Consider the following 22071-nt stretch of genomic DNA (forward strand, 5'->3'; position numbering starts at 1 on the left):
GTGATGGTGCCCATGCCATGTCCCAGACATGGTCTTATAGGGGACCTCTCATCTCGGTGCCAACGCCATGTCCCAGACATGGTCTTACATGGGACCTCTCGTCTCGGTGCCCATGCCATGTCCCAGACATGGTCTTACAGGGGACCTCTTATGATCTTAAGGATGTCAATGCCATGTCCCAGACATGGTCTTACATGGGATCTCTTTACCCAAATGTCATGACATTCGTATCCAGTACCATCCTTATGTATCAACGGGACTTTTAAATTTTAATTCTCTATCATTTCATGCTTGGATCATCATCAAATAAATTCATAAAATAAATTCATAATTGCTGGAAATTAACAGCATTAATAATAAATATTGAAATATTGCATTTATTTACCGTAAACTTACCTCGGTACCAATTATAGCCAAATTCACCAACTTAGTCTTCAACTTTATTCTTCCCTTTGTCTAACCTCGAGTTTCGTACTTCTTGATCTAAAATAGTAAATTTAACTTATTTAATAATCACATTCATCAAAACAGCCCTCGACTCTAACTTTTTCAAAATTACAATTTTGCCCCTAAACTTTTACATAATTACATTTTTGCCCCAAGGCTCGGAAATTAAACTTCATCTCTTATTCTTATGTTTTATAACATTCTGAACATTTTTCCCTTCTATGGCAACATCAAATTCCCACTCTAACATGTACTTATGAACATTAGGTATTTTTACCGATTATGTCGTTTTACTCGTTTTCACTTAAAATCGCTTAGCAAAAGTTGTTTAACATAATTTCTAGCTTCATATTCTATTATAAAACATCAAAATAAACACTTTTCACCTATGGGTATTTTCCAAATATAAACCCTAGGTTAAATTATTGCTAGAATAAGCTAAATTAAGCTACCGGGATCTCAAAAACGTAAAGAACATTAAAACGGGACTTGGGATCACTTACTATGGAGCTTGGAAGCTTGAAAACCCTAACTATGGCTTCCCCCCTTGCTGATTTCGTCCTAATGAAGAAGATGATGATTTTTGCCATCTTTTTCCCTTTTAATTCATTTTAATTACTAGATTACCAAATTGCCCCTAACTTAAAAATTTTCTATTTCACTTATCTCATGTCCATTTTTGTCTACCAAGTTACCAATGGTATAATTACCATATAAGGACCTCCAATTTAAAGTTTCATAACAATTGGACACCTCTAACATGTAGAACTCAATTTTTTACTTTTTACAATTTAGTCCTTTTGACTAAATTGAGTGCCCAAACGTCGAAATTTTCGAACGAAATTTTCACGAAATCATTTTGTGAAATTGTAGACCATAAAAATATAAGAAAAATAAAATTTTTCGCATCGGATTTGTGGTCCCGAAACCACTGTTCTGATAACCTCAAATTTGGGCCATTACAGTGACGAGGAGAGACGGCACGTCACGACATGTTCTCCTATTTGGCAACCACGTTTTAGACTCCAAGCAAGATTTCTTATCTAAGTTGGACTCCGATTACTTTAGGATTATTTTAATTTGATTAGACCTCTAATCTAAGCTTATTTAAAGGGCCTTTGTAACCCTGATTCAAACACGCTAATCAACAATGGCCTTTTTTAGAGTGACAAGATATAGTCGCATATGAATTTTGGTAAGAATTTCGTGATGATTATGGAGAGTTTTATAATGTTATTTACTATAAATATATAATGTCAGGATATTGACACGTGTTATTATAAATTTTATATAATTAAATAATTGAAAAGCACATATAAATAGACTCAATTACACAATAGATTTAGTAACCTTTGGTACAATACAATTATACAATTATTACTAACCATAACATAGTAGTACAATACAAGAACGCAGATCTCGAGTATAGAACTCAGTTTATTATTTGTAACATTGATTTTAAGCCATAACAGGGATTTTACTTGTTGATATGGGCATGATTTTAATTGGAAACTGGTGGTGAGAGGCCAGCAAAGACATGGAGCAACTCCCCGTTGTCGATGTGCCTTGCTGGGTTGGAAAAGGCAAAAAGGAAGAATTCCATGAAATCGAAGTCCTTGAAAAGTTGAGGATGTTGGTCATCTATAAGCTCTTTGGGTGTCTTGATTATAGTACCCTCATTTGGAATGGCAAAGGCTGCTATAGAGTATCGATCTTTGTCTCCGCTCATCATCACTCTGTGATTTACTGATTTCAACCTTCCATTACTCCATGCCTTCAATTTCCAAAATCAACATCAATAGGTATAAATTTTATGATAAGTATTCACATTTAACATCAATAATCTAAAATATATTATGAACATGATAAACTAGTTATTCAAAATTTAAACTCGAGATTTAATTTCAAAATATTACTAAATATTTTATGGTAATTAATTGTTCACATTATCTATATATAACTTATTTTACTGTTTAAAAAATAAAATTTTCTCTCATTAATAAAGTAATTCTAAAACGTAAAATATTTGAACTTAATTATTGTATAAAATTTTATTATATTTCATGTTTTATTCATATAGATCATAAAATTTAAGTTTTTATTAAATAAAAATTAAATATTAATCATATACACAAACATACCCTGAGAGGATCTCCAACCACATAGACAAAAGAAGAAGGAGATAAATTGGTCAACTTGATCCATTGGCCATCGTTGACCTCAATTTCCAATCCTGAAACTTGATCCTCACAAATAAGTGTGCTGACTGGTTTATCAGTATGAGCAAAGAGTCCTCTCTCATACTCCCCCGGTGGAGGAGCCATATATTTCATCATCCGCACTAATGTTGTGTAGTTCAACTTCAATGAGTCATCTCCTAATCCATAACTATCAATTAGCATTAACCAGATTAATTTGTTTAGCTCCTCCATTTGTGTTCCAATAGTATGTATAGTGTCGCTGAGACAAAAAATCAAATAATTAACATGATTTGTAAGATTTAAAATTTTATCACCAATCTTTTGTCACTCCACTATGCTTTAGTCGACAACCTAAAATTTAACTTAATGATTCATATAATACCAATACTTATAATTCCTTATCATATTATGAACATCTAATATTTAAAAATAGATATTGTCAGTTCTAAATACAAAATTTTATAATATTTAAAAAGTTGAAGAATTATTGTTACCAAAAGTGTGGGTGACCTTCAGGCCACATAAGTTGAGTAAAGCTTTTAACAGAGTCATAGTTGGAGGCATTTCCAATTCCGAAACCTTCATACAACAAAGAAACTTGCTCGCATGGTCCAACCCAGCCATGATAAGGCATGGGACTAGTGTTCTTTTGTTTCCTTTCCACCGGAACCTCAACCAATTCTTTCATCAACCCAAAACTCTCTTCTCGGACTTTCGTCGATATCGTATCATAAACCACCTCAAAACAACCGAATTTCTCACAAGCCTCTTGAACCTTTTTGCACAAATTGCGCCATCCATCGGTTCCTCGCTTCAAATCCGATGAACGGAACTCAATGGCTGGAAACTTATTCTCAGCATTGACACCCATGTTCTTAATTTTTTTTTATACTCTCAAGGGAAGGTTTCCTTGAACGAAATTAGCTTGGTAATTAACTTGGTTTTCTTTACGTAGAGATTTAGGTCTATTTATAGCTTGTAAATTAACTTCCCAATTTTTTAATTTGATTATCTAAGCGCAGGAAACTTTGAACGCTACTGAATATAAAATATAAAATATAAGGGTTGAATTCAAATAATACTATTTTATATAGGGTATCAAATCAAGCAACATATTAACCTAACTATAAATAAGATTATCCAACACACATTGAAGATTATACAAGCAAAATAAAGTTGAAGATTCAAATTTCATTTCATCCATTAAAAAACTTGTATTGTATAAAATTTAATTAAAAAAATATACACATACTAATTTTTTAATTTCATTTCTAATGTACAAAATAAAAACCCTTGAATTAAATCAAATAACTTGTAATTGCAAAAGAAAATCAAACATGTGGATTCTTAATCAATTGGTCAAATTAATCTTATTTTTTTTCAATCCATGACTTAATTTTCACATGTCACAATATGAAACATAAATAAAGAGAAAGTATTGTGTGAAACCGTGATTTCATGTCATCTCTATTCTTTTTTAATAAGAGCATGACAAATTAGATTTTTCCTCTTGCTTTTCAGATTTTTCCTCTTGAAAAAAAATTTAAATCCAACTAAAAATGCTAAAAATCAGGAGAAAAAAATATTATTTGTCATACTCCTATTGAAAAGGGATAAAGATAGTATGAAATTACAATTTCATCGAATCCCTTCTCCATTAATAAATAAGTCTAAGACATTAGTGTTTATATTCTCGTAGGCATAAACACAGGTACACAAGGTTAGCTAAAATAAAACATGTTGGTTATAATGGACAAATGTGAATGTATTTAAATTCATTCATATCTTTTAATATTTTAATATATATAATTTTTATTTAATAATTAATAATTTTATGTATATATTTCTTTTACATCATTATATTTTATTATTTAAATATAAATAAATTAACATATTTTTAAATATAATTATTTGATACATTGCGAGTGTGATTTTTTAAATTCCACAAGAAAATTGAAAGTGTAGTAAGTGATATTGTTATCTATATATTTAAGTTCTTTTTCTTAGTACACACGATAATATACTTGTCAAACTCTCAATTCACTTGCGGAGTGTAAAAAACTCCGTCGGCGGTATATCAAATAAATTTCTATTTGTAATAGGGTGAATATTTGGTACAGTGATAATTTTTTTTTATTTCACAAGTTGTGTCTCTTTTTTTAATTTTAAAATATTTATTTTTTTAATATTTTACTATATCTTTATAAAATACTTATCAACTTTAACCTTGCAAAATAATTAATAAGTATAATATTAGAATAAAATATTAAAAAAATAAATATCTTTTAAAAAATAAAATGACAATTAACCAAGCAAAACCAGTGACGCCCACTGATCCAAAAATAAAATGATACAGTGCTTAGTATTATATTAAGACTTGAAGAGGTTGAATATTCAAAATTTATCAATTGAAAATGTTGACGCAGTTTTTTAGTACTACTTAGAGCAGTTTTTGGATTAGTACCAATTGGTCGTCATACGTGAGTCGGTAAATTTTGATAATAAAATTTATTCGGCTAAGATTTCTGTTATTATTTTGGATGATTTTCATTCATCCTTAATATTCGAATTTCACGTAGTAATATATCTTCGATATTGATTTTAATTTGAATTGAGGAAATCAACTTCTCAAATATGATGAATTGAATCGAAATAGACTACACTAAGAAAAATATCTTGAAAGTTTAAGAATTATCTTGAATTATTTAAAGATATTCTTTATACATATTATGCTACTTGTTTCGAGGTAAGATTTCATTGTAAATGATACAAAATGTTAATAAGTCTTAATTACTTATATATTGAGATGACTTGTATAAGTTATGTACTAAACTGAGAGTACCTATTCTTATTCATTGAGTAGTGTTTTTTTGAATGGATTGAGTGAAATAATCAAGTGTGTGATTTAGTGTCATAATTTTTTTTCAAAAGAGAAACTTAGAGGAGAGGTGTCCAGAACTTAAGTACAAAGATGAAAAGTCTAAACTCATTAATGTTAAAGTTTGAAAATATTTATTATACAAAATGTTAAGATAAAATATTCTCTCTAACCAAAGTCTTTGAAGAAACAAACTGCATAAACATATAACGTGTTGATGGTTTTTCTACGTTTTTCAATGTTGGTGTCCGAGCAGATGTTAGCACAGTTCAAAGCTTGAGCTTGAGTTTAAATGACTCATTCTGTCTTTTTAAAACAAACTTGGGTTTTGAATATTCAACTTTTAGATAAAATTAAAAAATTGTTTTAAGAGTATACTAACATACCCTTTATCTTCGTCCATGTTTAGATGATCTAAGAATACAATAACAAAGTGAACTTGACTGGCCCACATGATTCGTTTTTACATTTTAAAAGATAATAAAATATTAAAAAATATACTAGTGTATTAATATAATATGAATCTTGCATGGGAGGGATGTTTCGCCAACAAACACCTGGCTTGTTTTCATGCCACCTTTAGGTAAGTGATGACACCTAGCCTTAACATATTCAAAGCCCCACCAATTCTCTTAGCTATTACTTCATGGTTTATTTCCCATTAAAGCCCTTATAACTTTACGAAAAAGTCTAGGGAATTCAAATTTTAATGGACCATTACCACACCAATGATCCCCCAAAACAACGTATCCTTTCCATTCCCTACCTTCCATTTGAAATCTTTATCTCCCATCCATCTATTTACTCTAGCATCAAAAGACTTTTCCACAATCCCTCTCCAAACCGTCGACATATCTTTCAAATTGTTCGCACCAAATCGCCATTGTTTAGTGGTAGAACCATACTTAGCTAAAATCACTTTGCTCCACATCACATTTTTATCCACCATCAATCGCCATCTCCATTTTCTAAGAGAACTTTATTCTTTATCTCAAGGTTAACCACTCCGGCTCCTCCTATGCACTGGAAAGGGCTATGGGGGTTATTTAGCTTTCATGGAGAGGTGAAAGATGCTTTTGTTCCAATCAAGAAAAGCAAAGATGGAACAAGGTTCGGATTTTTTAGGTATTCAAACGACACTGATGCTCATAGGGCGATTGAAAGGCTCAATGGTTTCGTTTTACTTGGATATAGAATAGGAGTGAAAATGGCTAGTTTCAGAGGTAAAAGGAAGATCTGGAAGAGAAGGAGTACTGATGCCAATGTACTTAGGAATAAGGATCAATATAGTTTCGAAAAGGATAGAAATGATGACGGAAAGGGAGATATCTCTGCTTGCTCGAAGGAGGATTTTATTAAAAATAGGGATTATTTGGAAGAGGATGGGAATCAAACAAGAAGGGTTATAGGTTTTGTGGATAAAGAACAGTTATGGAAATTGCAAAGATGCTTGGTGGGGAAATCAGTGACCGTCTGTGATTCAAGGTGTATGGCAAAAAGAATAGCTATGTTTGGTCTTGGGGAGTTATCTATCAAAAGAATTCAAGGGAGATTTTTTCTGATTGAAGTTCCGAATTAGGAGTATATGGAAGTGCTGAAGCAAAATGATTGGGTGTATCTGAAGGAGTGTTTCATAACAATTGAACCATGGTCGGAGAAGATATTTGTAATGGAGAGGGTGATGTGGATTGAGGTTGCAGGCATACCTTTACATTGCTAGAATTATGAATCCTTTAAAAGAGTGGTTGAGTTATGGGGCAAGTTAATCTCTGTGGGTGAAAGTTGGAATGGGTCTAATAGTTACGAGAAGATGGAGATGTTGATTAAAATCAATCAGCCAAACCAGATTGAGGATTAATTATGGTGGAGGTCGGTAATCGTAAATTTTTTATTAGGGTTAAAGAAAGAGGATTACTGGAAGAGAAGATAGAGAATTACTTGAATGGTAGGAATATGCTGGAGGATGATGAAGGAGAATCACCAGAAGTCGAATCAGGAATCAGGTTAGAATCAGAACTTTGCCGGGATAAGAGGTGAAACGACGTGGGAGGTGATATTAATGCAATTAGTCTTGAAGAATGAGTAATGGAAAAAGGTGGCATGAGATCTTCGACAGAGAATCTAACGTCGGAAAACTTTCTAGGGAATAATAAAAGTTTATTTGATGAGGGAGTAGGGACTAGGTTAGAAACGGGTAGATCCAGGGAGGACCTGTTAAATATGGGCCTTAATAGCCAAGTGGTCCCGAGTGAGGTTTGTGGGCATCATAAGTATGTGGATCAAATGGCGGGCTCTTTAGGTGAAAATGGGCTAAATTTAAGAAGTGGTAGTAGTCCAGTTGAGTCTGACGAAAGGGGCAATGGATCGGGGGATAAGTGTGTGGAAGATGAGGTAGTTGGTTTCAATTTTGGGGAGGAATTTGTTCAACTCAGTCAAAATAGGAGGAAGAATAAGTTTTTGAACAGAAAAATTAGGTCGATGCGTGAAATTCAAATCGGAGTGTTGTCGAAAAAGGAGAAGCAAAAGAGGGATAAAAAATGAGAAGTTAGAGAAGGGGAAAGCGGTAGTAAGGTGTGAAGATTCAATAGTCAATTTATCGCTATCTGATTCAGATATTAACAAACGAAGGAGGGTCATTTTAAGAAAGGCAAAAAGAACTTGGGAAGTAGGGAAGAAGTTGGGTTTAAGTGTGAGAGGTCACAAGGAAGAGGTGATTGAAGAAATAAGGAGATTAGAGGGCCAATAGAGGTAAGGTCGATGGAATCTGGGGCTTCAGAGACAGAATGCGGGTGAGTTATTCTTGAATGGAATTTCTGTTTTGGTTTCTTGTTGTGTAGCCTACTTTGTTTTAGGGGGTATAAAAATACTTTCTTGAAATATTATGGGATTAGGATCGGAGGTGAAAAAGGCCTCTGTAAAAAGAATTTACAGACTTGCTAAAGCGAATGTTTGCTTTTTACAGGAAACTAAACTTGAGTTGGTTACTATGGATGTTGTAAGAAAATTATGGGGGGATGATAATTGTGAGTTTAGGTTTGTAGCAGCTACAGGTAGATCGGGTGGTTTGCTGACTATGTGGAATAAAGATGAATTCTTACTTTTAAAAGAATGGAGTGATGGTAGATTGTTAGTTATTAAAGGTAGATGGGTTAAAGAGGATTTAGAAGTTGTGTTAATCAATGTTTATGCTCCCAACTTAGTGTATGAGCAAAGTATTTTATGGGGGGTATTAACCGAGCTGATAATTCAGTTTGCAAGTCCTTGGATTAGGGGAGGAGATTTTAACGTGGTGCAGTGCAGAAGTGAAAGAAGCAGGTGTGTGGGTTCAACGAAGGGGTCTAGAGAATTTGATAATTTTATCCAAACTTGTAAGCTTATCGACTTGCCATTGGTGGGAAAGAAATTTACTTGGTATGAACCTGATAACAAAAAAAGCAGGCTTGACAGATTCTTGGTGGAAGAACATTGGTTGATTCAGATTAAGGATCTTCAGCAGCTGGGGTTAAAGAGATCAGTTTCTGATCATATTCCAATTTTGTTAGCTGATGTTGAAATTGATTGGGGACCTAAGCCATTTAAATTCATAAACGGGTGGTTTAAGAAAAAGGAATGTGCGAGTTTGATAGAGAAAGGATGGTCTAATATAGGTAGTTTGAATGGGCATTTAACAAGGAAGTTGAGAAAATTAAAAGGGGTATTGAAGAAATGGAACGGGGATAATTGTAATGTATTGGAAAATAGAATTGTTGAATACGAAGATAGGATTAAAGTGTTAGATGGAATTAGTGATAAGAGAGTGTTAAATGAAGGTGAAATGGAGGGGCTAAAAAGATTGAATGTAGAGGTTTGGGATGCAATGAAATTCAAAGAATCATTATGGCAACAAAAATCAAGAATGATGTGGTTAAAAGAAGGAGATGCCAATACAGCTTTTTTCCATCGAGCTGCAAAGATAAAAGCAAAAAGAAAGACCATTTACAGAATGAAAATTGGAAGGTCTTAGTGTAACAATCTAAAGGAATTGAAAAAGAGGGTGTATGATTTTTTTAAAAATCATTTTCGGGGGTGTGGGAGGAATTGGAGGATGGAAATGGAGTTAGATTTTAAGAGATTAAAGGAGAGTGAAGTTGAAAAACTGGAGGTTCCTTTTTCAATAGAGGAAATTCGAGATGCTATATGGAGTTGTGAGGAGTTTAAAGCTCCTGGACCGAATGGGTTTAATATGTGTTTTTTCATAAAATGTTCGAATACAGTAAAAGACGATGTGTTTAGAATGATGTCAGATTTTCATAGAACTGGAAAGATGGAAAGATCCTTCAATTGCTCATTTATTGCATTAATTCCTAAAATGGATAATTCAAATGAGATAGCTGATTTTTGGCCAATTTGTCTGGTTTGTTCTCTGTATAAAATAGTTGCTAAAGTTCTGTCTTAAAGGTTAAGGGAGGTTATTGGTGGATTGGTAAGTGAGACTCAATGTGCGTTTATTAGAGGAAGGCAGATTTTTGATGGCATTCTCATTGCTAATGAAGTGATTCATTTGATGGATAAAATGGTAGGAAATGGGGGAAATTTGATTTTTAAACTAGACTTCTCTAAGGCATACGATTGCGTCCGATGGGATTTTTTAGAATTAGTTTTACAAAAGAGGGGATTTGGGGTCAGATGGATTGGATGGTCGATGGAATGTGTTTCTACTGTGAGAGTGGTTGTCCTTGTCAATGGTTCGGCTACAAACGAATTTTATTTAGGTAGAGGGTTGCGACAAGGTGATCCCTTATCTCTATTCCTATTCATTCTTGTAACGAAAGTGCTTCACTTTTTGCTGGAAAAGGCTGGGGCGTTGGGTTTAATAGAAGGTATTCATGGGGTTATTCCGGGTCAGATGATCATGCATTTACAGTTTGCGGACGATACTATTTTCTTTTTAAAAGCAGAGGAACAAGGGGTGGAAAATATAAAATTTATTCTACAGTGTTTTGAGATTTTTTCAGAATTGAGTATAAATTTTAAAAACCTTATATTGTGGGGTTTGATGTGAATGAGGAATTTCTCTATCGTATGGCACCTATATGCAAATGTAAGATTAGGGTATTGCCTATGAATTATTTGGGTATTCCTTTAGAAGCGGATCCGAGGAGGGCGGCTACTTGGGAGGTTGTAATTGAGAGTTTTAAAAAGAAGCTGTCTGGATAGAAATGTCGATTGATGTCGTGGGCTGCTAGAATCGTTTTGATAAATTCAGTATTATCAAATCTGCCAATTTACATCATGTCCTTATTTTATGCTTTGGAATCTGTAATTAAAAGAATAGATAAAATTAGGAGAAACTTTCTGTGGGGTGGGGTTGATGGAAAACAAAAATGGAGAAAGTAAGTTGGAAACAGATATGTTGCCCAAAAGAAAAATGAGGGCCGGAGTGGTTAATCTTGGGATAGAAAACAAAGCTCTCTTAGCAAAATGGAGATGGCGTTTTATGGTTGGTAAAAAAACATTGTGGAACAAAGTGATCTCAGCTAAGTATGGCTCTAATGTGGAACGATGGAGATTTAGTACGAACAGATTAAAAGATCTGTCCAAGGTTTGGAGAGGGATAGTTGAGAATTCGTTGGATGCTAGAGTGGTTCGATAGGTAGGGGATAAAGATTTTAGCTGGAAGATAGGGAATGTGATAAACCATAATATATACATATTTTTACCCCATGCTTGGCATATTTTTGGAAGGATTATCATAAGATTTAATGAATTTGATGCTCCTAATCCTTTAATTTCATGTTTTACACTCAGGAGAGCTTAGGATAGCAAAAAGAGCAAGAAACGGGCCAAAAACGGACAAATTGAGCCTAATTATATTCAGAAAAGGCTAATTTTTTGCTAATTTGGGCATTCCAAAGTCTATATAAACACCCTAGAAGAGGATCAAAAGGGGGGACGGAGAGTAGAAAGCAGAAAATACTCAAGGACAGCCATTGGAATCAGCTCAGAAGCATGATCTCCTTCAAGACTGAAGATCTCCATTCAATTTCTTTAGAAGTTCCTTGGGCTCTTTATGTTTTGTTGTTTTCCCAATTTTGAGATGTTTTCCTCTATTGTTATGAACTAAACTCCCTAAATACCTAAGGGAGATGAAACCTAAGATGGATCTTATTACTATTTGAATTATATGATAAATACTTATTTTTATTCTTAATTGTGAGTTTTAATTCTTGCTTTAATATTCCAGGATATTAATTTAGGTTTTGATGTGCTTATTCAGTGGAGCAAAAGTCCCTGTTTAAGAGTAGATCCCTAATAATTAAGCGGAGTTGCATGCAATCCTAGAGATAGGACGACATAAATTTGCTGGATTAGAGTCAAATCTAATAAGGGAATCTATAGATCGAGTTAATGCGACAATAGCGGTTTTAATTAGAAAGATATTTCAATTAGTCAACCTAGAGTCAGTTGTTTTTAGTCTCGAGAGAAATATTAACATAAATCAAGGATTTCCACGGATTAAGTCAAGTGAATAAATCGTCTAAATTTGAAGTGATAAGTGAAGTCTAGGTGGATTCTTACTTGGGTATTGTATTCTTTATCAGTTTTCCTAAAATATTTTCCAACTTTATTCTCTGCCGCTTTCTTAGTCAATTAGATAGTTAATTTTAGTTTAAAAACACCCTTTAAATATTTAGGCTAGATAATAAAAAGATAGTAATTACTAGTACTTTTAATCCTTGTGGATACGATATTTCCGATTTCACCATAACTATACTACTTGTCGAAACCCTTTTTTATTTTGAAAACAATGGGGATCGAATTTTTGAAAACAAAAATGTGGAGTCGCCACCAATCTCTTGATTTAGGTGCGATTGGGCCACCTACTAAAACATTTTATTCCATAAAAAAGAAATTTGGCTCATGTAAAATAAAAAAAAGGGGTTCGGGAGTCGGTTACGCATGAGGAAGGGTTAGCAACCTCATTACGCCCAAAAATTGGTACCAAATTGATTTGATGCTTTCCTTATACCAAAAGGTTTTTAAAGAAAACATTTTCCAAAGTATGATTCTTTTTAAAATGTTTGAATAGCTCAAATTAGTGGTCAAAATTCTCTCATTTCAAAGATATGCAGTATCATACCCAGTACGATTGGATACGATCCCTTATACCTTTAAAAATACGATTGATTTTTGACTTTTGAAAACTCATACACTAAAATTATAAAAAGGTTATCCAAATATTTAGTTCACCGAAAAAAATCATACCCAGCACGATTGAGCACGATTTTCTGAATTCTCAAATATTGGATATTGCTTTATTTTAGAATTTTTGAACAATGAAGAAAATTGGAAATTTGCTCAAAACACGTTTATTTTTTTTAAAAAGAAAAATGGAAATCAAAACGTTTGCATGGGAAAGGATTTATGAACATGAAACAATAGGATACAACAAGTCACAATTAACAAATCCACAATTATGTAATTATTCTAAGTAAAATGTGACCAAATTCTTAATCATGGATGATGAGCAATCAATACAAAAATGATATACAACAATAATTAACATGACATAATATAAAATGATCCATAAAATATGTACAAAATGAAATGGAATTAGAACTTAGTATAGTATAGGACATTTTCAAAATTGGCGAATTAATTACCACATACTATAAGTTGACAAGCTTGTATAAAAACTAGGGATTTATTTGAAATAAATATTATAGAATAAAACATTTGAATCGAATAATATGCAAAATATTTTAAACACAATTTCATTTAGAGATTGACAATGCGCAGGATAACTTAAATAATATATAAAATATTAAAGAAAAATAAAGCACATGATAAGATATAATGTACATAGCAAATTTATAAAACATGTATATATAAATAAATTTGGAAATAATTATTTGTAAAAGATAGCATGAAATTAATAGTATATAAAAAATAAGTAAATATATAAATTACACATGTAACGAATCTTTAAAAAAAAATCTAATCATGCACACAAAAAGGTAAAAAAAAAACTATATTTACAAAATACTTAAATTTAGTGATGTATTTTTATAAAACTATATTTTTAAAGGGAAATTTAAAACACATAATATATAACGTAATTTTACATGTAACAAATTGATTTGAATTGATAGAACATATAAATAATACATACATAAGGATAATATGAGAGTGTATACAATAAATAAATTGTATGATTTAAAATATAATATTTTAAAAGAAATGTATTATACCCATAAGTAATTTTAAAAAAATGTATATACATAAGAAACATATTAAAATGAAATCAATAACATGGACTATGGTAAAAATAACTTAACATAGGTTATATACATGTGAAGATATTTTAGAAATAGTTGTTTATTTAAATTACATAGACTTAAAATATGAATTATAAAATGAATTTTACTTTATCATAAAATATACATGTAATAAATTTAAATAGCAATTAGATATAGATCTACTAAAAAAACTACATATAAAAATAACATAGTTTTAATACCGGGTGTAAGTTAAATATAAGTACTAAGTACATGCTTAATAATAACTTAAATGACACATAAAAATAAGTGAATTTCTCAACAAAAAGAATATAAACATTAAAATTAGTGAATGAATTCAAAAGAAATTATAAAATATCATAAATTAATGGCATATAAAAACTAAAATGAATTTTATTACAAATAATACACCAATTATTGAAATGATTGAATAAAAGAGAAAAGATTATAATAATGTTTTCTAAAACAAAATTCAATTATCGAAACAACTTGAAATATTATAGCCAACAATCAAACATGTAAAAGACAGTGTACATACAGTAAAAAAAATAAAATAAGGATAAAAACTTAATTAAAACAAAATTAAAACAAGAGGGACAATTTACAAATGAAATAATTGAAAAATAGGATCAAGGTGCCATGCGCACAAACATGCAGGGACTGGAATTGAAAATATCCCGCGCCCAAAACGCTACATTAAATCGAGGACCCAAGTGAAAAAAAAGCGCACAAATTCTCGAGCCAAATTTAAACAACATAAAGTAGGCAATCAAAACGCAATTGAGGGCTTTGCGCAAAAGGAAGGATCCAGTGCGCAATTTCCCCATTTTAAGCAAAACATGCGCATACCCGGCCTACTAAACGGGTTGACGCGCGGGCCTTCATTATTACAAATGGCACCGTTTTGTTAAAAGATTACTTAAAACCTTTCTTTCCCCATTTCCCTTTTCAAACGCAGTCCCATTTTTGACCGAAAATCACAGCCTTGAAATCAAATTTCTAGGGTTTATTTTTCTAGCAGCCGAGCCACCATTGTTTTGGTGATCAACAATATGCAAACAGTACCCATCCTCCCCGTTGAAGGCGCTCGACCATGCCTAGAGAAATTTAGTAAGTATTTTCTTCCTCCTTTTTTTTATTTTTTTTAAAAAAACTTCAAATCTCACATTATATTTTTTTTAAAAACGAAGATAGGTTCATAAAGCAAAGATTCAACACTATTTTTTCCCTCGCCTTTACCTCAGTATTTCTGAAGTATTCGGGCTTTCATTGGGATCGACTCACATACTAAAAAAATCCGAACCAAATGAAAAAAAATAAACTAAAAAAAAATTCATAAGAGAGGACAAGAGAAAACTTGAAATCACCTTTGTTAATCTTAAATTGCTTTTTATCTATTCTCTGTGCGTGTGTACAGATACAGTATGCGTAAATTTTTTGGAGTACATTCAACGGCTTTTATAGCCGGATTTACAGAATAAAGTAAAAAATAAAATTACATTTTTATTACTGTCATCTTCTGTGAATTTGGTTATCTCTCTTCTCGTGTGTTTTTTGCAGGAACGGCTGTACGGAGGAGCGATCCTGGTGACGTAGAGGCCGAGCGTGGGGATTTCTCGTGAGAAGCTGACCTTCTGGTGCCATTCTGGCTTATTCCAGAAGCTTCTGGCATTCTCAGGCTGCTGAGATTCTTTTTGGGTGTATTGGGCCTCGGGTTTGGGTTATTAGAATTAGGTTTTAGGATTTATTTAATTGGGTCAAATTTTATGTAACTGGGTTAAGTTTATATTAAGGGATTTTGGGTTTAAGTTATTTTTGGCCCAAATATTTGTAACCGGAAATTTGACTTCTGATTTTGGATTCTTTATTTGTGTGTTTTTTTTAATTTTTGTTTTTTTTTTGGTTTTTAATTTCTATTTTTTATTCTAATGGGCCTGGACGAAATGGGCCTATTACACTACTGTTTGATAGGTGCGCTTGCCTTAGTCGAATTTTTAGTTAGTTTCACGACCGTCAAGTTTTTGGCGCTGTTGTCGGGACTAAGATATTAGAAACGCTTGATTTTTATTATTTTAGCCATTTTTTATTTTTATTGCAATTTAATTTTCTTTTGTTTTTATTTTAATTACTAATTTTTCTTTTACCTTCTCCTGACAGGTTTTTGACAGTTTATGACTAGAAGAAACCCATTAGGACCTTTGCTTTTTGACAGTGAAATTGAGAGCACAGCTCGTAGAAACCAAAGAGGAATAAGGCGAAGCCTACAACACATAGAGGAAAAACGAGAGGGAGATATTCACACTAATATCGAGGAGATGGCTGAAAATCAAAATAATTCATTACCTCCTATGGTTGCTGCAAATCCAGTAGATCAGAATCCCGCTTCTTGTAATATGTATGATTACGCTAAACCTACTTTAACAGGAACTGAATTGAGTATAGTCAGACCTGCTGTTGCTGCAAATAATTTTGAACTGAAACCTAACACTATTCAAATGATATAACAGTTTGTTCAGTTTGATGGTTTGCAGGACAATGACCCAAATACTCATTTAGCAAATTTTCTAGAATTCTGCTACACCTTTAAGATCAATGGCATTTTTGATGATGGTATTCGCCTTCAGTTGTTTCCCTTTTCATTAAAGAATAAAGTTAAACTGTGGTTGAACTCATTACCACGAGGGTCAATCATTACTTGGGAACAAATGACCAAAAAATTTTTTACTTCAATATTTTCCGCCGGCTAAAACGGCTAAATTAAGGAATAATATCTCTTCTTTTGTACAGATGGATCTAGAAACTCTTTATGATGTATGGGAGAGATACAATGATTTATTGAGAAGGTGCCCTCACCATGGGTTACCTCTATGCCTGGAGGTTCAGACTTTTTACAACGGTGTGAACCCCTCAACAAGACAACTGATCGATGCAGCCACCGGTGGAACTTTAAACAACGAAACACCTGAAGAGGCTTACGAATTTATTGAAGAGATGCCACTGAATAACCATCAGTGGCAAGTCATGAGAATAAAGTCGACAAAAGCAACTAGTGTTTTCAACCTCGACGTGGCCACTGTGCTATCTAACCAGGTAGAACTTTTAAATAAAAAGATTGATAGTTTGTATGGTTCTACTCAGATACATCCAGTGATGAGGTTTGATTTAATATACCGAGATGATAAAGGCATTTAGGTTTTAACCGACTTACCCTATAAAAAGCCTACCCACATAATTGACCCTTAGTGAACCCCTTTGAGCCTTCACCATTGTTTCTTGATTTCCCCCTTAATGTTAGCCCGCATCTTAACCCTTTTTGATTCGTTAAGAATTTCTCCCTTTTTATTGACTCCCTTCTTTATCGAGATTTGATTTGATTAGTTACCTAACTATTTTCGTTCATTTCAGTTGTTGAATTATTCCTTATTATGCACTTTCCATTATTGTACTTGTTCTTGTTCTTAAAAAAATCGTATATTTATATTCATATTATAAAGAGCTTGGATAAGTTAAAGTTATTATAGTAAGAAAAAGCTCACTTGACTAGTTCCGGATGGTTTTAATTTTGGCACTTGTTTGTAATTCAGTAATGAGCTTTATTTTTCTAAGTTTGGTAATTTATTAAATTAAATCTCGATTCTAACTCTCTTTTTCAGCCTTTATCCACACCTTTAACCCAAGCCCCATTACAACCCTGTTAAAGACATTTTGATTCGTGTATCATCTCATTTATAGTGGTGGAGAACTGATTTTCATGCAAGCCTATGGTAATAACTTCTCATGTTTGACTATTGAGCGTCTAATTATTGAACCTTAAACAATTTGAGTGATTTGAGTGAATCTTTAGTGAGGATGTCAACCCTTATCGATTTGGAATTAAAGGTAATTACTTAGAAAAATGGGGATACCTATGATTTTATGACAAAAAAAGCTTAACCTGGATTGTTTGAAACTTTGATGTTCTTTTAGTTGAATTCTCAATGTGTGATTATCTGTGGATTACTTCGAAATATTATTGATGAGAATTATAAGTTAAGAAGAGTTAATTTTAATTCTGAGTTAAGAATTTTTCTTGAGGACAAGCAAATGCTTAAGTGTGGGGATATTTAAACCATAATATATACATATTTTTACCCCATGCTTGGCATATTTTTGGAAGGATTATCATAAGATTTAATGAATTTGATGCTCCTAATCCTTTAATTTCATGTTTATACTCAGGAGAGCTTAGGATAGCAAAAAGAGCAAGAAACGGGCCAAAAACGGACAAATTGGGCCTAATTCAGTGTTTCACACGGCTTAGGCACTTCTACACGGGCAATCCACACGTCCATGTGAGGTATACGGGCAGGCCACATACCTATGTGTCATGGCCATGTCGACATTAAACCAACTCAGAATTGCACACGGCCTGAGCATCTTCATACGGGCGTGGCACACGACCGTGTCCCTGTCGAGCCAAAGTCTAATTCTATTCGGAAAAGGTTAATTTTGGGATAATTTGGGCATTCCAAAGTCTATATGAACACCCTAGAAGAGGATCAAAAGGGGGGATGGAGAGTAGAAAGCAGAAAATACTCAAGGACAACCATCGGAATCAGCTTAGAAGCAGGATCTCTTTCAAGACTGAAGTTCTCCATTCAATTTCCTTAGAAGTTCCTTGGGCTCTTTATGTTTTGTTGTTTTCCTAATTTTGAGATGTTTTCCTCTATTGTTATGAACTAAACTCCCTAAATATCTAAGGGAGATGAAACCTAAGACGGATTTTATTATTATTTGAATTATATGATAAATACTTGTTCTTATTCTTAATTGTAAGTTTTAATTCTCGCTTTAATAATCCAGGATATTAATTCAAGTTTTGATGTGCTTATTCAATAGAGCAAAAGTCCCTGTTTAAGAGTAGATCCCCCATAATTAAGCGGAGTTGCATGCAATCCTAGAGATAGGATGACATAAATCTGCCAGATTAGAGTCAAATCTAATAAGGGAATTCATAGATTGAGTTAATGCAACAATAGGGGGTTTAATTAGAAAAAGATTTCAATAAATCAACCTAGAGTTAGTTGTTTTTAGTCTCGAGAGATTTATTAACATAAATCAGGGATTTCTACGAATTAAGTCAAGTGAACAATTTCAGAAGTGATAAGTGAAGTCTAGGTGGATTCTTCCTTGGGTATTGCCTTCTCTATCGGTTTTTCTAAAGTATTTTCCAACTTTATTCTCTGCCACGTTCTTAGTCAATTAGACAGTTAATTTTAGTTTAAAAACACCCTTTAAATATTTAAGCTAGATAATAAAAAGATAGTAATTACTAGTACTTTTTGTCCTTGTGGATATGATATTTCTGGTCTCACCATAACTATACTACTGTTCGATAGGTGCGCTTGCCTTAGTCGAATTTTTAGTTAGTTTCACGACCATCAGAATGGAAAGGAAACGTTATTTTGGGAGGATAAATGATGTGGTAAGGACCCATTAAAGTTGGAATTCCCTAGGCTTTTTCATTTAGCCAAACTCAAAAATGCTTCGGTGTTTGATTATTCGTCCAACTGTGGGCTTAGCAATGTTAATTGGGAAGATCTTTTCGTCAGACCTCTACTGGATCGGGAAGTGGGGATCTTTTGTCGTCTCATTGATAGGGTGAGTTGTGTGGTCCTGGTCAGAGAGGTGGAGGATTGGATTTTATGGGATCACGACAATAAGGGTGAGTTTTCAGTAAAGCAATTATCTAAATTACTAATTGAAGGTGAGAGGGATGATCCAGTCTTTTCTTTCGATAAAATATGGAAGTTAAAAGTTCCTCCAAGGATGCGTAATTTTCTTTGGCTATTAGCCATTGACAAAGCTCTCACAAAGGATTTTTTAATTAAAAGGGGGGTGAAAATTCATGACATTTTGAACGTGTGTCCATGGTGTAATAGGGAGCTAAAGAGGGCGGATCATGTGTTTTTTAATTGTAATTTTATTGTAGGGTTTTGGAAGAGGATCTTCAGCTGGTGGGACGTTGGCTGGATAGCGGTAAACAACTTTGAAGAATTTTATTCGTTATGTTTCAAGGTGAAGATTATTGGTTATTGTAAAAATCTGTGGTTGATTGCAATCGCGGCTTCTTATTGATCGATTTGGTTAGCAATGAATGAGATGGTTTTTGATAATAAAGTGTTGTCAATGGATACCTTGATTTTCCATTCCAAAATAAGGGCATTATTGTAGGTAAGGGCTGCTGTTGAAGAGTGCAGGATTCAAGAGAGATTATGGTGGTTATATCCGTATAAATGCGACTTATCTAATTTGAGGTCAGCTGGTTAGTGCTTTCCTCCACATGGATGCTTCAAATTTAATCTTAGTGGAGTTGCTTCTGAGGGCGAATCTGACGGTGAAGGTGTGATGAAAGATGAGGAAGGTATTGTTAGAGCTCTACTCTCGGGTCCAAGTGATGCCTGTGATGCGGAGTCTGCTGAATTGGGAGCAATTATCACAGCTATGGATGTTTTTACTGACATAGGGTGGAAGGGATCATGTTCATTAATTGTTGAAATGGGTTCGAAGGTGGTTTATAATTGGATTTTAGAGAAATCAAGAAGACCTTGGTCGCAACAAACTTATTTTGCAGATTTTGATAGAAAGAGGGCCTGTGCTAGAAAGTTATCATTTTCATTAGCGGAGGTAGGTGGAAATGAAATCGCAGATGCATTAGTATCTGCTGGTATGAATAGGCCTTGTATGTTTAAGGCTTGGTGGTGAGTATGGTCTACGTTAATTATAAGTATATAAAGGTATGGCTTTCCGGTTACTGGTATTTCAAGTGAATGCGTTGCTGGGATTTGTTCTGCTGATCTGTTGAGAAGATTTTGGTGTAAGGGTTTGCTGGGATTTGAGTTAGTTTTGATGTATCTGTTAGGTTATTTGTTTGCTTTTAGGTATGGTCTGGCTGTTAAAGTTTTTGCATTAGTCAGTGGCAACTACATCTGCGTTTTTGTAATACTTTTACTGAGCGAAAAAAATTGTAGGTGAGTCCAAAATAGTAGAGGTATAGGCTATTAAAACTACCTCGAAAATGTATATTAGCTTGGGATGGAATGTGAAAACCCTTTTTTTCTTATTGAATTTAGTTTAGGTGTTGTTTTAGAATGGTTGTTGAATAGAAAAGTTAGACCGCAATCAGTAAGGAATTTTCTCATAAGTATTGATTGTTGTATTAACCAATTGATGAGTGTTAAATTCGCATTGGTTTATACACAAGGTAATGGTATGACTATAGATTTGACTATTGTTGGGGTGAAAGGATCAGCGTTATTTAAAACTTGTGTTGATATATTCTTGATTATTTATTAGAAGTTAGATCATATGACGAGTAATTTATCTCTTTATTTATTAAAGTGTTTTGCAATTTTTACTAGAAATGAGATTGTTTCTCAACGTTTTTTTATTGTTAATATATACAAGTCGACTGAGAAAAAAAGTACTAGCACAATTTTAAACTGAGCGAGCTTCACCTTTGATTTTAATTTCAATACTAATAAAGGGAGTGTAGCATAAAATTATTCTTCCGACTCTTTAATTTTAAAATCATACGTCAACTTTAATTGAATTTATAAGTAATACGAAAACTTAATTTAATGTAATTGTTAGATTTTATGCAAATCAACTTCCAAAGCACTCCACGATTCAATTTTTTTTTTTATTAATTCAACACTCATTTAGTAAAAGATATAAGCAATAATTTTACCTAACAAATATTAAAATATTAGGTTCACATGGAGCTTACGTATAGAGGGAAACTTTATACGATACTTCATCCAAAATTTACAATGTATAATCAAATCAAATAAATTACTGATTCTCGCGATCAATTTATCTATTTTTTTAAATCTATGATTTGATTTTGATCACATATTAATTTGAAAAATAAGTAAGTCAATTATTTCATTATTTATCATAGATAGTCAAGAAAACCAAATTAGAATATAGTCCAAGTAAACAAAAATCAGCTACAAGAAAACATGTTGATATCATTACCACGAAATTCTAGTCCTTATGATATGATATTTAAAATAAAAATCAAATTTAATTATTCTTAAATTTAATTTTATAATATAATAAAAAAATTATTTTTTTAATTAATTGAGTCTTAGTTCATTTGACGGTGTAGCTATGACAGCAATAAGAAATATGTGGATTCAAATATGTTTAACCATATTTTTCTTTAATTTAAGAGTTTAAAGGTTAAGAGTTAAAATAGATTTTCTCTTTTCATTTTTAGAAA

At 32.7% G+C, this 22071-nt stretch overlaps 3 protein-coding genes and 1 non-coding gene across 6 annotated transcripts; 2 read left to right on the forward strand and 2 right to left on the reverse strand.

The window, feature by feature from the left end:
- Positions 1-1767: 1767 nt before the first annotated feature.
- On the reverse strand, positions 1768-3594 carry LOC107942041 (probable 2-oxoglutarate-dependent dioxygenase AOP1). Its single transcript, XM_016875685.2, has 3 exons — positions 3143-3594; positions 2589-2907; positions 1768-2221 (listed from the first exon to the last, which is right to left on the reverse strand). Exons 1-3 carry the CDS (start codon positions 3517-3519, stop codon positions 1949-1951), a joined length of 969 nt encoding a protein of 322 aa, XP_016731174.1. The 5' UTR covers positions 3520-3594; the 3' UTR covers positions 1768-1948.
- A 2661-nt stretch (positions 3595-6255) lies between these two features.
- On the forward strand, positions 6256-11307 carry LOC107942047 (uncharacterized). Its single transcript, XM_016875689.2, has 2 exons — positions 6256-8315; positions 8489-11307. Exons 1-2 carry the CDS (start codon positions 8310-8312, stop codon positions 9527-9529), a joined length of 1047 nt encoding a protein of 348 aa, XP_016731178.1. The 5' UTR covers positions 6256-8309; the 3' UTR covers positions 9530-11307.
- A 3384-nt stretch (positions 11308-14691) lies between these two features.
- LOC107942046 (uncharacterized) lies at positions 14692-18660 on the forward strand. Of its 3 annotated transcripts, none has more exons than XM_041085720.1 (4): positions 14692-16200; positions 16322-16415; positions 16593-16895; positions 18024-18660. In XM_041085720.1, the coding sequence occupies exons 2-4, from the start codon at positions 16398-16400 to the stop codon at positions 18036-18038; spliced, it is 336 nt and encodes a 111-aa protein (XP_040941654.1). In that variant the 5' UTR covers positions 14692-16200; positions 16322-16397; the 3' UTR covers positions 18039-18660. The 3 variants fall into 3 exon arrangements, with proteins under 3 accessions (XP_040941654.1, XP_040941655.1, XP_040941656.1); XM_041085721.1 differs by having other exon boundaries at positions 16337-16415; XM_041085722.1 differs by having other exon boundaries at positions 14692-15776; positions 15963-16415.
- Positions 16560-16666, reverse strand: LOC121212949 (small nucleolar RNA R71). Its single transcript, XR_005908320.1, has one exon. It is a non-coding gene; the product is annotated as a small nucleolar RNA R71 (small nucleolar RNA).
- Positions 18661-22071: the final 3411 nt, after the last annotated feature.

Source organism: Gossypium hirsutum, chromosome A13, assembly GCF_007990345.1.
Source record: "Gossypium hirsutum isolate 1008001.06 chromosome A13, Gossypium_hirsutum_v2.1, whole genome shotgun sequence".
In the NCBI taxonomy this organism is placed as follows: domain Eukaryota; kingdom Viridiplantae; phylum Streptophyta; class Magnoliopsida; order Malvales; family Malvaceae; genus Gossypium; species Gossypium hirsutum.